This window comes from Misgurnus anguillicaudatus, chromosome 19 (genome assembly GCF_027580225.2).
Source record: "Misgurnus anguillicaudatus chromosome 19, ASM2758022v2, whole genome shotgun sequence".
Classification (NCBI taxonomy): Eukaryota; Metazoa; Chordata; class Actinopteri; order Cypriniformes; family Cobitidae; genus Misgurnus; species Misgurnus anguillicaudatus.
Window position 1 is genome coordinate 2,346,411 of NC_073355.2, and position 17,391 is coordinate 2,363,801.

General features: G+C 38.7%; 4 protein-coding genes and 1 long non-coding RNA gene across 8 annotated transcripts in view; 2 read left to right on the forward strand and 3 right to left on the reverse strand.

The window, feature by feature from the left end:
- The window catches only part of LOC141350953 (uncharacterized), a 271,024-nt gene that overhangs the window by 46,019 nt on the left and 207,614 nt on the right, over positions 1–17,391 (reverse strand). The window lies entirely within an intron of this gene.
- Positions 1–17,391, forward strand: part of otop2 (otopetrin 2) — a 115,905-nt gene that overhangs the window by 2,211 nt on the left and 96,303 nt on the right. Inside the window, exon 2 of one of the 3 annotated variants that reach the window (XM_055183578.2) lies at positions 16,937–17,119. The exons of the other annotated variants lie outside the window; for them this stretch is intronic. The gene's annotated coding sequence lies outside the window, so the exon portion shown is untranslated. The remainder of the gene's footprint in view (positions 1–16,936; positions 17,120–17,391) is intronic. 3 annotated transcript variants of the gene reach the window in all.
- LOC129427283 (Golgi apparatus membrane protein TVP23 homolog B) lies at positions 734–2,501 on the reverse strand. Of its 2 annotated transcripts, none has more exons than XM_055183670.2 (6): positions 2,400–2,501; positions 2,175–2,230; positions 1,888–2,035; positions 1,711–1,800; positions 1,342–1,467; positions 734–1,058 (listed from the first exon to the last, which is right to left on the reverse strand). In XM_055183670.2, the coding sequence occupies exons 1-6, from the start codon at positions 2,409–2,411 to the stop codon at positions 900–902; spliced, it is 591 nt and encodes a 196-aa protein (XP_055039645.2). In that variant the 5' UTR covers positions 2,412–2,501; the 3' UTR covers positions 734–899. The 2 variants fall into 2 exon arrangements, with proteins under 2 accessions (XP_055039645.2, XP_055039651.2); XM_055183676.2 differs by having other exon boundaries at positions 2,140–2,230; positions 2,400–2,460.
- amn (amnion associated transmembrane protein) lies at positions 4,275–5,909 on the forward strand. Its single transcript, XM_055183629.2, has one exon. The coding sequence runs from the start codon at positions 4,350–4,352 to the stop codon at positions 5,760–5,762; it is 1,413 nt and encodes a 470-aa protein (XP_055039604.2). The 5' UTR covers positions 4,275–4,349; the 3' UTR covers positions 5,763–5,909.
- ush1ga (Usher syndrome 1Ga (autosomal recessive)) lies at positions 6,826–13,295 on the reverse strand. Its single transcript, XM_055183615.2, has 3 exons — positions 11,979–13,295; positions 8,994–9,444; positions 6,826–8,769 (listed from the first exon to the last, which is right to left on the reverse strand). Exons 1-3 carry the CDS (start codon positions 12,140–12,142, stop codon positions 7,963–7,965), a joined length of 1,422 nt encoding a protein of 473 aa, XP_055039590.1. The 5' UTR covers positions 12,143–13,295; the 3' UTR covers positions 6,826–7,962.

Here is a 17,391-nt window from a genome sequence, read left to right on the forward strand (position 1 = left end):
AGCTTACAAGTGTCGAGGAAAAAATGACATGCTATCAAATGGAAAACGCGGTATAATGTTAATGTATCTGGCAGACTGCCTAAAGCTAACACACTAAACATTAGCATATGAACAAGACACATTTCCATGTCTTGTTTAATGTGATGATAATCAATATTACAGTAATGTTACACTCTGCAAAAAATTATTTTCAAGAAAAAAAAATTCTTAGTATTTTTGTCTTGTTTTTTAGTAAAATATATATAAAAATTCTTAAATTAAGATGCTTTTTTGATGAGCAAAACAACCCAAGAAAATAAGTCTAGTTCTTGGACCAAAAATATCAAATTTAACCGATTTTGTGCATAAAACAAGCAAAAAAATGCCAGTGGGATAATCATAAAATCTTGAACATTTTTCTTAAACACTAAATAAAAAAAATTCATTTAAATTTGATATTTTTGGTCTAGAAGCTGGACGTATTTTCTTGGGTCGTTTCTTAATTTAAAAAACAAGACAAAAATACTTTTTTGCAGTGCAGGAGAGCGGATCATGACATTATAATTATTATTAATGTTTAGAATACTTCTCAGTTCTACATTTTTAGTTAATGTTGACTATTTTTATGAAGACAATTCATTTGACCTTGAGAATGAAGGTTGAGGTTCAATCATCACAACAGGTCTTATGTTTGTGGAGCAACAGAGACATCTGTTGACCAACTGAAGAATAATTACTCCAGATCAGAAAAGAATATTGTTTTAAAAATATTTTATGGATTCTTCTTTTTTATACGGATATTATTGTCATAAACTGTACGACAAAGAAAGACAAGTAACAAAAACAATTACTAGATTGGCAGTGTCCGGCTTAACGTTGCGAATTATGAAACAACACTTCTGTCCAGCTTTAGAGTCCAATCACAGCTCCTCTGGCTTGTTTACTTCAGTCTTTTTTAAGAGCTTAAGGCCAAAGTAATTGGTTGCTATTTTCTTTAGTTTACTTCCACCACCCATTTTGCATCGCACATACGCATACAAGTTAGCCAACTGCAGGACTGCTCCCAAAACCACAAGCACCTGCACTCACACAAAACCATAATAACACTACACAAAAGATCTGATATAGCGCACTTAAAAATAATACACATGCAAAAATCACAATCAGTACATTTATTTTCTGGTAAAATAACAGAAGATTTTTGCACATTGCTTGAATATGGTGTATTATGTTGTACAATTACTTTTTTGTAAAAATATTAATATCAAACATAAAATAAACTTGGCATGCTTGAGGTGACATTCAGATAATTGAACCCTGTTGCGTCATAATCTTTCTAATGACCATTGTTTAAATACTTACCAACCACTTAATGTTGAAGGCGAAGAGACAACTAAACACGAAGAAAACCCAAAAGAGTGGAAACACAGTTAAACCAAACCAGAAAATCTGTGACTCCGAGTTTGACACAACATTTCTATTGGTGTCCTAGAAAATAAATCGACAGTTTTACACATTAACATAAAACCTGCTGATGTTTTAAAATAATTACATAACTGAATGTGTTGTTTCCAAAGACAGTGACAAAACAAGGTCATTAAACTTTGATCGACTTGTGATAAAAGTTAGCTATAAAGTTGTATAATGCCTCAGTATTGTGTGTTTTTATCATAAACGGGATTTTATTGCTTTGCAAAGTGACATATTTTCTGCAGAATTGTAAAAACTCACAGGTCTGGATTCAAAGATCCAGTGACTGAGTCCATTTGCTTGAATCTGATTACACCACCTCAAACCCACCAGCAGCCGCCCTGTCACATTCTCATAGCATAGGAGATATTATACATCATCATCATTATTACGTACTGTTGAAGAAGCACGCTGAGCTGAGGTGGACGTCATGCTCACCTTTACTGTCCAGAAATCACATGACAAAATTACAACAATAGCGACCATGCTGATGACGATGAACCGTCGGCTGAATACCTCACAAAAGAGGTAGAGGAGGATGGCACTTGTGCGGAAGAAGAGATGAAAGAAGCAGGCCAGAGGGTGTCTGACAAAAACAGACCAAAATACATTTATTATATTTAATAAATAACCAACCATGCCTAACATAAGACATTTAAAAGGAAATGTTATAACATTTGACACACCTACCTCATCTCTTTAGAACTTATTATGTAAAAACTCACTTGATGTTTGATTTGATTTCATCCTCACAGAATAAAGGCACTTCACTCCCAGAGTCCTTAAAACAAACATTGATCACATCGCTTTTCATTATACAAAAACAAAAGTTCCTTACAAGAAGTTCTTAATAAATAACAAAATCTGCTTTTATACGACATTAATCGTTAATTTGATCATAAATGTAAAACTAGCTCACGTCTTTTCAGAAATCATTTGCTCAAACTCACCTGTCTGATCATATTAGTGAAGGTGATCTCATTTCCCGCTAAGGTACACAAACACACGTGCCCAATCAATAGTTGACGTCTTCTTCTTTTGATTTTATGGCGGATTGCGAACCAACTTCATAGGTGCATAACGCCACCTACTGTGGTGGAGTGTGAATAGAATGAACTAACACAACAAAATATTAAACTAAAGAGAAGAAAAAAAAATCCAAATTATATTCTATTTTTTAATCCACCTATCCTTATAAATCCTGATTGCATTTATCATTTTCCTTGCATTTGATCCGTCAGTTAATATTTCAGTTAATGTAAAATCTTGGATTCCCAGTGATTGCATTTCCTCTTTAAGACTTTGCCTTTCTCGTTCATATACCTTACATACCATCATTACATGCTCCACTGCTTCCTCTGTTAAACATACTTCACATAACCCTGTATTATGTTTCCCTATTATATGTAAAGTGTGATTGAGATAAGAATGATCTGTTCGTAAATGAGTGAGGATAACTTGCTCCCTTCTACTTATATTATGGTTGATTTCTTAATACTCCTTTATGAAAATGTTGACCTGTTTGACACAAATCCTACAATGTTTGCCATTTCCTATTACATGCTTCTAAAATTAATTGTTTTCCCTCTGATCTGCTGACTGAGATATTAATGTTCATCCATATTTAAACTATCTTTAGCCATTTTGTCTGCTTCTTCATTCCCTTGAACTCCCACATGTGCAGGTACCCATATAAAATGTGTTATTATTCCCATTTGTTTAATACTATACAATGTAATCATGATTTCTATTAAAATGTCACTTCTATTTGTTTGCATTGATTGCAAACTCAAAAGAACAGCCATTGAGTCAGAGCAAATAGTTAACGTCATTAATGGGACGCTAGTAAGTAGTGTTGTTCCTGTAGGGGGCGCGTGACGTCTATGAGCAGAATTCAAATAAATATAATTTCCGTGTGTGTCTGCAGACATTTGTGTACTAAACAACTGCAAAAAATTAAATAGTTTAACATTTTAAAAAGTTAAATAATATACAGGTGGAATTTATTAAATACGCGTGTAATCACAAAAGACTGTGATTGGTCTATTTGACCAGCGCTGTGATTGGTAACTGGAATCAGGTAATCAGATTCGGTCATTTGCACTAGGCCTACTTTATTTGTTATCTCATTTAGTAGATACTGTAGGACTTAAAACGACACCAACTGATTAGAAATGTTTAACTAGTTGTAATAATATTATTTAATAGCAATCATATCTGACCAGTTATAGATATAGCCTCACCCAGATGATTGAAACACTTCCGGTCTCGTGCATACAAATCTGAACACAGGTCAGTGGAGCAGAGTGATGCAAATAGCAACTTTTCAGACTAGCAGCTTTATTCAAAGGATTAAAATATTTAATCGCAACTTAATCGCACATTAATCGAAATCGCACTGGTCTATATTTACCTCAACACTTTTCAAGTTTTTAATAGACTCTGGGCATGGACAAATATGGATGCTTTATGCAAATGTATGTTTATTTTAAGTGAAACAGTCAAAAATTTACTTAAGACATAACAGATATGTGTGAATTCTTGTCAAAAACAGATATTTTAAAACTGTAATTCTGTCTATGTGTGCATATCGGGGTCGCATGCCTGTGTTCACGCTCACTCCTGATTTAGTAGAAAATGAGAGAAAAAACAAGACAGAAAGATGTGATGATGTACTGTAGTTTATCACGGCATACAGCAGTACGTGCAACTGGTCAGTAAAACACTTAACGTTTGTCATAATGTGTGTCTTTATTGTCACTGCAGTATATAATTTATTGACAGAATTGCTCTTGTAAATTTTTCACAAAGTTATACTGTAGGCTCTCATGTGACAGTCAAAGAGCTCATGACAGACCAAAGGTCATTCTGTTTTTTTGCCCATTCCTTAAAGTTTCACGATGGCTGTTCAGCACATCGTCCTGTGTCTTCTTTGCATTTCACCGTTTGCGAATGCACTCTACAAGCAGTGGATTCCTGACACAAATTTTGAAAACGCAACCAACTGGGATAAAGGCTCTGTACCGTGTGGTAGTGACCGAGTGATGTTTTTAGCCGAAAGGAAAGTGTCAGTGTACGTAGAAACGGCTCACACTATCACAGGAATGAACTTGCCGATGGACGGGGAGTTTATTCTGGCCTCTGGTGCTGGGTTTTCTGTGAGAGATGGTGGAGATCCCGACTGTGGCTCCGGTGTGACGGCACAGTTTGAAGACTGTGAATCTCTGAAATGGTTTGATCCGTCGCTTTGGGTGACTGCAGCCACTATCGACGACCTTCACGGGGGCACGTATCAGTTTTCAGTCCACGAGGAGAGCGTCCCGTGTCGGTTTGATGATGTTATATTTCGGGAGGCCACCTCCTTCCGTGTAGATGTTTCTCCTAACGGTGATGTCCCTGTAAAGAGTGTCTCTGTGTTTGGGAAGAAGTTCATCAGCAGCTCTGAGTTTTCCCAATTTCTGTCTTCCAACTCGGGTAAGCTGCAATTCCACGGTTCTTCTTCTCTCAGCATCGGTGGTCCAGGCTGCGACGACATCACCGGATGCGTCTGCGGTAATTCTGTGAATCGTGACAAAATCTGTGCAAATGTGAAATGTGAGTCGTTGGATTGCAAGACACCTCTGCACCCTGTAGGACATTGTTGTGCTGTTTGCGGTGCCATTGTGAATGTTAAGTTCTCATCCAACTTCAACTTTGAGTCATATCGCCAACGGCTCCAGCACCTGTTTCTCAGTCTGCAAAAATATGATTCTATAAAGCTGGCCATGTCGAAAGTGTCCAAAGAGCAGAGGCTGCTGGGACTGTTTCCATTCGGAGTCTCTCAGGAGATTCAGGTGCTGCTTTTAGACCAGAAGACGGGTCATGAAACTGGGAAGTTAGCTGAAGTTCTTGCCCGTGAAATTATGAAGGATGTCCAGAACCATGGCTCTAACCTTGGTATCAGTTCTGCGGAGTTCCAGGTATCTTCCGAGGCGAGTGGAAACAGTGCAGGGGTAGCGGCCGGTGCTGTGCTGGGTTCCCTGGTTGTGGTGGGTTTGCTTGCGGTCTTTGTTATCCTCTACCGCCGTGGTGTTGTTAAAATGCCCAGAATTCCTAGCATCCCCTCATTCAGCAAATGGAAGAACAGTAGCGAGGTCGGCGAGTTGGGTGGCCCTTTGGACCACGGCTTTGACAACCCCATGTTCGACAAACCGACTATGATGCCGGAAGAACCAGGACTTTACGGAACAATGCCAATGAACTCGATCACTATGAACCAGTCAGGGGTTTATTTCATAAACCCTGTCTATGATGAAAGTGATCTTAATGCATGACAGGTGTTGTATTTCCTTGTATGACAACAAAATAACCAAATTAAAGGTCTAATTTTTAAGATGTTTAGTGCTGTTAGTAAGCTTTAATACCTGCATTTTTTCTACTTTCATATCTCATAATGTTCTTGATTAAAAATTAAAGCATGATCTTTGAATCCTCCTTTATTTTTATGATAACATTTTAAATTTAGGGACCTGTGACTCTGGTTTGTGTAGTTTTGCGTTCCCTTTCCTTTTCGTCCATCATTTTGTCTATTTAAGTTCATTTTGTTTAATCAAATCATCTGTTGTCAGATGGGAAATTCTGTGTAATTATTTCCTTATCAACCTTTTATATCCTCACACCTATATTAAAGTTCTCAAAGAGAGGCAACACAGTACTATAGTACAAAAAACAACAAAAAACAATAGATGTAACTTTACCAGAAGTAATTGTCTAGGCCAGTGGTTCTCAAACTTTTCAATGCACTGCAAAAAATGACTTTCTTACTTAGTGTTTTTGTCTTGTTTTCAGTAAAAATAACTAAAAATTAATATGTGGTTTCTTGATGAGCAAAGTGGCCTAGGAAAATAAGTCTAATTTTTGGACAAAAACTATAAAATTGAAGCGAATTTGTGCTTAAAACAAGCATAAAAAACCTACCAATGGAATAAGGAAAAAAATCTTAAATTATTAAGAAATTATTTAAACCATTGGCAGATATTTATGCTTGTTTTAATCACTAATTTACTTTAAAAAAACATATTAAATTAAAATGTATAATTTTAGTGAAACTTTAACAATTTAATTTTGTTGGTTGGTAATCTTAATTTTCTCAAGTCTTTAATAATTTATGATAAATGAATATTTCATAAAATGTCAGAAAACTGGAACTAATTTTTCATCAAATCTCATAACTTGTCTCATGACCTGCAACATTGTTGTCCAAGAATACTCAAAGTCACATGATAACTTGACTAAGTTTGATGATCTTAATTCATTTTCTTAAAAAATGGACAAATAAAAAACAGCATATTAAATGCATTTTTAGACAAAAAGAAAACAGGTGACAGAGGCAGCAAGAAAAATCTATATTATATGTATTTATTAATTGATTGTGTAATTTTTACACAAGAAAAAATGTGAATAAAAATTAATCTGATGTATGAGTTATAAAACGTAAACAGCTGGGAATGTTGTTAATGGTAATAAAATGAAGTGAAGACATGGATAAATACATGTAAAAAAACCTGTTCTTGTGCAGACCTGTTTACTGACAATAATAACTGGCCACTTCAAAGAGCTCACAGTCTAAACTAACTCACCCAAATATTTATACTTCATAAAATTTTGTTATGGCCAGATACATGTAAACATTGTGTGTAACAACATTTTGATGCCTAAACAAATGCTGTTATCCTACAGTCTTATGAACCTTGAATTCAGATTCTAATTATTAATTTCTATTTCAATTCCCTTATGCAAGACATGAAAGGAAGAACTATGGTACATTTGTGTACTGCATACTGAGCATTATGTGTCTAACAAAATAGCAAATTATATACAAAAGTTGTCTAAAATGACATTTTGTATGGAATCGTGCAGGCACAAACAGCACAGGCACTGAAACATTTACCCCATGGGGGTCGAAATATTGCAAGACTGAGAGTGTACTGAGGTATGACCTCATTTCAGATCTCCGTGTTTGCCACATGACACATAAAAACTAATTACATTTTAACATAATTATTACCATATTGCGGCATATAGTAGTTATTACTACTACTATTACTCTGACACCATTTATCTATTAAACTATTTGTTTACTCCTACCACTATTCTTTTCATTTTTTGCAACAGTTATATGTACTTTTGAGCAACTTAAACTATCTTAGAAAGATAATCATTGCTGTAACAACAACGTTCAGCAATCCTTTTAGGACACTGAACCAGTTCTGCAATATACACACACACACACACACATTCTGGTTTCCATGTTTTGTGGGGACATTCCACAGACGTAATGTATTTTATACCATACAAACTGTATATTCTATTCCCCTTACCTACCCCATTCCCTAACCCCAACCATCACAGAAACCCTTCTACTACTTCACATTTTCAAGAAACATCATTCTGTTTGATTTATAAGCTTGTTTCCTAGCTTCATTATGTTGTTTCAACATTGGCCCTTTAATGAGGTAAGAACAGACATTAGGATCATAACTCGGTATCCTCGAGGCAGCCTGGCTCATCTATGGTCTCCAGTCGTCGCTGACAGGTGTCCATGATTTTTTTGCGGGGCCCCAATGGAATGTGAATACTCTTCAGGTCATCATCTGTGCATAGCAACAGGGCATCCAGATCGATTTTCTCTCTTTTTAAGATAGGAATGAATTCATTCATGCTCTGTGTGGCCAGAAAGACTTCCAGCGGACTCGTCTCAGGCTCATCGTCGTCGTCCAGCCCCAGCTCCACCTCCTCCCACGGCAGCTCCTGCACATTCCTCTCCTGCAGGCTACGGGCACTTCCAATGCTGTCGTCGTCCATACCGGGCTGCCGATGCATTCGACTGTGCAGGCGCACGTTATCGACTCGCTCGCTGCCTGCCAGACTGCCTTCGTCTCTGCGTCCGATGCCAAAAAGTCCGCCGCTCACATAGTTACGGCGGAAAACCATGGTGCCGAGTCCTGGACGGTTGAAGAGCGAGTCGTGACCCGAATCCGTGCTGATCTCCGAGCGCTCCATGTCTTGCCCGTGCAGGTCAGGCTCACTGATGGCACGTGAGATGGCATCCTCATTGTCACCTGGGAACATGTCTCGTATATTGCGACGGGACCGATCTTTAGGATTGACGTATGTACCCTGCTTTAAGAACATGACGTCATTTCCCAGTTGTAGGCCAGACAAAGAGTGGACACTTTTTCGTCCGTCTTCGTAGATCTTGAAGGTCCCGTCGCCTTGCTTCTTCTTCTCAAGCTTCTTCTGGATCTTAGTTTTGCCCCTGGCTGTGGCATGAAGAGTAGCCTGGAAAAACAAAGACAATTCATCAACATCTGAATACAACAATAACTTCCACATACCTTTGAATGAAACGGTACCTTTGGTGCTCTCGGAAATAAACCCGAATGCTTAACGATAAAGGGGCCGCGAGATTATTGGAAAGGTGCTAGTTTGTGTGACTGTGTGTGTATTTCCTTAACTAATTTTGAATAATCAGAGAGATCTTGTGAGATTCTAATAAGTCAGACCTGGGAGTATGGCACACTAGTGGCAGTGTTGAAGTGGTGTAACTTGCGACTCAAGGTGCTGCTTGCGTAGCTGGAGAAGCTCATGACATCAGAGACGGACGCTTCCGTCGACTCTCTCTGGAATTTGCGCTCCATACGCCGACGGTGCTTCTGCTGCAGTTTGACGCATTCTTTGATCCGCCTTTCAGCATCACGGAAAGCTCGGTCCTTCAGCTTGCTTACTAGTTTGGGGTTAAGGGTTGTCTGCTTGGCAGCAATGGAGTCCAGATAGCGCACACAGTCCATGTGATTCTTGGTGGCAGCCATGTCCAGCGGCGTGTGGTAGTCGTTGTCCAGGCACCACACGTTGGCACCAAAAGACACCAGAAAGGACAAGCAGTTGAGATGACCGTTGGCAGCAGCCAAGTGGAGTGGCGTGTTCCCCCATATGTCACATTTATCTGGGTCACCCCTGCAAGTGGAGCCAAAAGAGATCCATATCAGGCATTTACCTATGACCTCTACGAAACCCTACAGACACTGTGATGATACTTATCATGTTATTTAAATACGGGTTTTAAATATATAACATGGCTACATAATTCGCACTTGCGTGTGTGAGGTGAAACTGGTCAAGGATTATCTTATGTCAGTATCACTTGTTTTTCCTAAGAATGGCTGGGAGCTCACTGTCAAGCCCATGATTTTTTTATTATATTTTCAGCACCGGGCTGTCATCCGTGAAGACAAGTAAATAATGTATGTCTGTGGTAGTGACACAACTGGTAGTATGCATATCACACACACGTAAGGAACAAACAGGTTTCCCCCCATATAATCTCAGGGCAATTACTTGGTTTTCTTTTTTTAAATGAGAATGATCTAGACCAGGGTCATCTGCAGCACTAAGGCTGATCATATGCACTGGATCTGTAATTTGACCACCTGCTCAAATATGTGGTAACTCATCTGGTGTCGTCTTACGAGGAAGAACAACAGGGTTTCACCAGTGATGTCACACAAAATTCCTGTGTTCAGAATGTAACCACAACTAACACCAACTAACAAAGACGACACTGTTTGGTACTGTGTGACTGAAAAAAAGCTCATTTAAACATTGATTCATCTGTGTAATCGGTCACACTTGAGCTAACTCAGAGAATGCATTTTGGGTCAATCATTCAAACCTGCTTTCTGAAAGGCCCTAAAGAGTTGGAGAGTTAGAAAGACATCATATGCATCCACCAACTGTACACTATTGTCAAATACTTGTGACATTGAGACACATCGTGATGCATATTTCAATATGATGGACTGGATTTAAACATAACACTGGGTCATAACTGAAACGCTGCTTCGCTTTTGTCCAGTAAAAGCAGCTCGGATTTGAATATACATTATGAATGCATTGCATACATAAATACATACATACAAGCTAAAGCATGAATGCACTAAACTACACTGAAGTGTTTCTGAGCTTTGTCGTACTGTGCGCTGTGACCAACACAGCTGAGTCAGATTAATATTTAATGGGAGACAGGTGAAGCCCAGCAGAGTTGCATTATGGATGAGAAAAGCTGCAAGGTTTTCACAGTTGCATACTGGGTCAAGCCAGAATTTGGATTACGACCCTCTCACCTGTCTGACCTTGATTTATGGCATGCCAATACGTCTATCCTGTATGTGTGTTTATATAAAAAGAGACCCTTACAGCACTTTATCAAAAAGGAAAATAACTTACTGTAAAGTTACTCCCTGACAATTTTACCCCACACTGTAAAACATTTATGTAGAAATGACAGTATTACTGGCAGCTGATTGCCAGTAATTTACAGTAGATTTTACATTTATGTTATTTACTGGCAACAGTTTGTTCAAAGTTAAATGAACATGAAACATTTTCAGTCTTTATCTTCTACAGTAAGTTACTGGCAACCAGCTGCATAATTACAGCAAATTGATTTATCGATAAGACATTTAAGACATAAAATAAATATTATATAATATAATTTTCTGCCATAACAAATAATGCAAATAATAACAAAACCTTGCATTAATGTCTTCGCTATTTTTAGTTCCCACGTATTATTGTGGGAATTTATGCTTCAGCGTTGTGTTTTCATAACTACAGAGAAAAACACCAATTAAGGGATTAATTTCTAAATCTCAATGTGTACATGGCTATAAATCAACTTGAGCTGTAGAAAGGCTATACTACAGGCGGATTTGATCAAAGGCCAACCAGTTGAGCTCAGATTAAAGTTTTGTGTGTTCACATTAATCAGCCTTTTCTCATCTGCATTAAAGGCTCACCTTAGATCAAACAATGTGCACTGGTAAATGCCATCGTCAATGACAAACTGAGTCAAAACTCAACTAATTACATTTCAAGTGAATTACAGGGACAGTATGGCAAACAGTCACATTTTCATTTGATGGTTTATATTTGTATCAGTCCATCTATTCGTTCGATGAGAATCAAACCCACAACCTCGTGTCATGATTCACCAGATGAGCTACAGGACAACAAAAAAGAAACATACCCAAGTCAAACTGTGCCACTGTTGCTTTACAGCGTTTATACCAGGATTAATCTGGTAATGTGCAGTTGCAATATTTCGGATGAATAAACCCCTTGTTAATCTCTAGATGTTACCACATGAAGCAAATTTTGTTTTTCCTGTCTAGTCTGGTGTATTGTGTCTTGGACAGTTCCGGTGTAAACTAAGACATATTGCGTAAGACCATCATGAATATCACGATAAAGGTTTATATCGGAAGTTCAACGCAGAGGATGCAGAACATCACGTTTAACAGTAAACAAACAGCCCCGTCATAAACCACATCATATTACTATAATCATTGCACCAGCCGCAGGACTATTATGATGATCAAAGCAATGCTGGTCTTTGCGTAATGTTGCGTCTGTACGATGCTCTGCGTACCTGTAGCCTACACCCAGATATACGGGCTTACGTTAAATCCTTTAAGATCTGTCACACTTACCCTCTGCCCACCACAAGCCGCAGGGCGTCCAAGTTGCCGTGGTACGCGGCCCATAGCACCGGTGTCATGCCATCCTCATCCGGAGCGTTCAGGTCCTTCCGCGTCGCTTCTTTCAGCAGGTCAAGGTATCCATCTCGAGCTGCCCTGTGATATTTGTCATTCATGGCGATTCCGAACTTCAGCCTCCATCACTCGGGTGTTGCGGTGTCCGTGCGTTTGGTCCCTTGACCATCCGCAGGCGCGCACTTGGAGTTTCCAAGGACACCCGAGAGACGCGTTGCTGATCGTGAGGGTGTGGCTTTAGCCTCACAAAAGTCCTCACAATCTTTATTTCTTTGAACGTTAGTTGAACAATCAATTTGTGTAATATGTGCTTAGAGGACATTTACGACCACACACCCAAACGCCCCTATATTGAGTGTTCAATGTGACTTTTATTATTAGTAAGACAGAAACAGACTCTGTAAGCAAATCATTAAAATATAATTTTGCTGCGCTTGAAATTATAAAACAGTAGAGTAACGAAGACAAAATATATTTGTTGTCAGATTTTCATGTGATGGTTGCTCTGATAGGTTGGAACCAAAAATCACCCCAAAAACCTATTGCTTAAAAGTAAAATAAAAATATGTCTTGATAAACATTCACCTTATTACACACCATAATGTGTAAACATAATCAACAAGTGTATTTTTTGCATATAGCCTAATACAAGTGGTGCAGTGTTTAAGTATGAAAAAGAAAATATTTTAGGATGTTATTTAAAAATTATGACAAGACCATCATGTAATATTAGACACCAAAAACCAAAGTGGAGAAGATGATCATTCATTAATTTTTGCGTCTGATATGAACATAATACATTGAAACCTTGAACGTAGATATAAAAATGAACACTTTTCAGAAGTTTAAACTGTGATTCTGTTAAGCACAACAAACATGCTGAAAGAGAAACTACAGGAAAGTTAGGCTAGCTAGTGGATTATATCAAAAACCATCAGGACATCAACATGCCCACAATTTAGTGCATCCTCACCTCCAGATGAAGTAATAAACTGGACTGATGATTTAAATGTTGACACAATCATATGTGCGGATTTTGTTATGTTTCGTAGCTCTGCTCCACTCGTTCACTTGTTCAGGGACTGTTTGGTTAGTGTCGTGTGAGCTGCAGACTGCGAGCAGATTGGATTTCATTTGGCGCTACGCAGACCGCTTGGTGATGTCAAAGTACCGCGAGAGCGATTAGAAAGCAGACTTCTCTGTGTGATTTCTCGAATCGCTCTCGCGGTAATCTGATGTCATACTTCTGGCTGTTGTTGAACCACATGAATACACCAGTCTGCTTTACAGTCACTTTTGCGCCGTGATAATTTGATTTCATATGATTATCGGATCGTGCACTGCCGCATGAAGTCAAATGCACTAAATACTAAATAGCCGACTGTAGCAAGTGGAGCATTCTTTCGGCGTCGCATGAAGTCGAACACGCCTACTCTGACCATATTGGGAAAAAACAACACAGACACTGATGATGACGCGTCCACCTCTTGCGCTATTTACGGAAGTTTCTCTTCACGCGCTCCTTGAATTTGAACAAACGTGACGTGCGAAATCCGCCGAATCTCTTTACCCGAATTGCTTAAAACTGTTTACTATATTTAAAGAATTGTCTACGCCCTTTACACACTCTCTATTTAGAAATTTCTTCTGTTAGACGCAGATTGCGACTCTTCCCTACAGTTCAGTATGAAGTCATTTTATACAATGTCGTTTGGTCAAAAGCAATTGTGGACAACTCTCATCGTTTTCCAGGAAACTACAGACCGTGGATGTAAAGTCATCATAACCCACAACCTACCTCACAACACTGACACACTGGAAAAATACTTTCTTTTTGTCTTGTTTTCACTGAAGTTACAAATATCTAAAAATTCTTTAAATCAAAATACATTTTCTTGGTGAGGAAAATGTCCTAAGAAAATAAGTAGTTTTTAGACAAAAAATATACAATATAAGTGAATTCGTGCTTTAAACCTGCTCTAAGGTGTTTAAGAAAAAAAGTCACCTTATTTCAAGAAAACATTTATTACCCCATTGGCAGATTTTTACTTCTTTTAACTACTGTACTTTTTGTTTTTTTGGGTCATTTTGCTCACCAGGAAAGTGCATCTTGATTAAAGAATTTTTAGATATACAAAAATACTAAGCAAGAAAATCATTTTTGCAGTGCATCGGCCGGTTGATGAGATGAATTGAGTTGAAGTTTATTTGCCATTTGTGCTAGTACAGCCATACAGGTACATAGGAATTTTTGTAGCAGAGCTCGCTGAGTCAACATTAAAAGAAAACAATACAAAAGTCAACATGAAAGAACAGCTAACAGACTACACACAATAGATAGACTGTACACAATAAATAGACTACACACAATAAATAAATACACACAATAAATAGACTCTTAAGAAACACAATCACGAAAAACAGCACAAACCTGTATCTCTCAACTCACACGGTAAAAATTATCACTATAACTGAAATATTGCTCTAAAAAAAATCCACATTTAATTTAGTTTAATTAAAAAAAAACTTTTATACTGTCCCACGACGGTATGAAGTATAATTATTTAAAACTTACTGTACAGCTACTGTACAACAAAAACAGACATGTTTGTTCCCTCTGCCATGTCCTTTGCAATCAGTCTTACTGTCGTTGGAAAAAAACTGTTATAAAACCGCACCCTGTGCAAAATAATACTGTCCGATCTGCCATATCTCAAATTATATATTGAATGCTTAGGCCTAAACATTGAATGTGCATGGTGGTGTGTGTCCCTGAGAATGTTCTTAGGTCTCTTCCTGCAGCATTTTGTATGTAGAGTGTCCATGTGTGGCATGACGAGGGGGTTGGGGGAAAGCTTTGTGACGAAAGCAAAGATTTTGCATAAAACTCCGACTACGCCACCCCAGGACTTACACCCAGGGAAATAATCCTTACACCCAAAAAGGCGGTAAGGCACACAAGTTCATTCCTCAGAACAAGAGCAATGAGCAGGAGACGTGGGTATAATACAAAAATATAAGATTTATTTTTACAACCTTAATTGAGGTAGGAGAATGACTTAAAACAGGCATAGACTGATGTTACTCCACACACAGCTCTCTTACACTCCAACCATAAAAGACACAAAACAGATTATCTTAAAACATCACATTATCACACAAAACAAAATTATACAAAAGTACAAAACGACTGTAGAAAAGAAAATATAATTTCTACAAAGAATACAATGACTGGCAACAGTCAACATAAATAAAAACACAAAACATCAACTTACAGGGCTGAGGTTCCCACAGGAGTGATCACTGGCGCAAATTATCACAAAGCACTCACACACCACACCGTGAATTCAGAGCACACACACTCGTACACAGCAAAAATGTGTAGCACGGCAACCATTGACGCTGTACCACCACCATTACAAGATCCTTTGCCCGTGGAAACCCCCAGCCCCTGAAAGTAAAGCAACACACACCAATAAATGGCAAATGGGCTACACAGAAGAAATCATACGGCGCGAACACAAAGTCCATACGCCAGCTTCAATGTGCTGGACAATCCTCCACTGAGAAATAGAATTTTGCAGTAAAGCTTAGAAACCAGACAGTGTACAGTCCATGGTATCACGGTAAAGATAGTGACGTCGTTTCAGCGGTACGACACAGCAGCGCGAAAATCAAACTGCAGCAATAGAGGAAGCATGGCGTAGAACAAAAGGGAGAATCCTAAAATGAATAAATAAAATATATTAAACCTAAATCACAACATCATTACTCAAACATTACGACTACGTGCTGGACACTTCCCAAACAGTGGCATCACCTCAGACGCATTACAGTTTACAACACAGGTTTACCAACATCAGGTAAACAACAGCTAACTGAGGGTAAACAGTCATTTAACCCACTCAAGTACAGGAGGGCACCAGCACGATAGACAAACGCTCTAAACCCAACGCAACATTACTTTTAAATAAACACAGATTAAAACTACTAACATTTACACACAATGCTCACCTGTCGCTATCGTTGCGAACACCAAGGGGGAAAGCCGGACATGACGCATTTCGGGCAGCAGCCAATCGCCGCTTAAAAGGGGACTGCCACTCCCTAATAGGTTGTGATAACTGTCAATCACAGCTCACCTAATCCTGCTACACATGGATGGAAGGTCCGCTCCGATGATCTTCTCTCCGGTCTTTACAACTCTTTGGAGAGCTCTCCTTTCTGCCTGGGTAGTGCTTCCAAACCAGACAGTCTCCACAAGTCCTCTATAGGACTTCCTTAGCAGCCTAATAAAGGAAAGCCGCTGTTGGGCCTTCTTCACTGTGGTGACAGTGTTTATGGTCCAACTCAAATTAGATGACACATGCAGGCCTAGGACTTCTTGTGACTTTTTCCACCCCAGTCCCCTTAATGATCAATGGCTGTAAAACCAGCTTTTTCTTTCTAAAATCCATGATTAGTTATTTTGTTTTATCTACATTTAAAATGAGATCATAATCATCACCATGAGCCAGAATTTTGTCAACCAGCTCCCTGTAAGCAGTCTCATCCCCACCTTTGATCGGGCCCAAGACTGTTGTGTCATCAGCATATTTAATAATCGCAGTGTTATTTTGGGTAGTAGCACAATCATGTGTGTAGAGAGTGAAGAGTTTTGGACTGAGACAACAACCCCGAGGTGTTCCTGTGCTTAAAGTGAGCTCAGTTGAGATGTTACCCCCCCAATCTCACTTTTTGTTGTCTGTCAATAAGAAATCCAAAACCCAGTTACAAGTGGTGGTTGAAACCCCAAGGTTGACCAGCTTCTCAATTAACTTACCAGGTCGAATCGTATTGAAGGCAGAACTATAGTCCAAAAAAAGCATTCTTACATATGTTCCACTCTGGTCCAGGTGTTGAAGAATGAAGTGCAAAGCCATGGACACTGCATCATCCACTGATCTATTAGGACGTTACAGGCGAACTGTAAGGGGTCAACAGCGTCCGGAACCACAGAGTTAATATGTCTAAGTACAAGTTTCTCTAAGCACTTCATGGGTACCGATGTCAAAGCGACTGGCCTGAAGTCATTCAAGGTAGATGTGTCTGCTTTCTTAGGGACTGGTATGATAATAGATGACTTAAATAAGCACGGTACCACACCATGTGTAAGAGACAAATTAAAAATGTCTGTGTACACACCTGCCAGTTGTTCGCCACAGACCCTTAGAACTTTTGGCGATACTCCATCAGGTCCCACTGACTCACGGAGACTGCTGCTCTCTTGACAGAGTTTAATGGTATTTTGTCATAAATATGTGAATGGTATCTTAAAAAAGGCGTAAAATTGTTGCGTGTGTGATTAGCA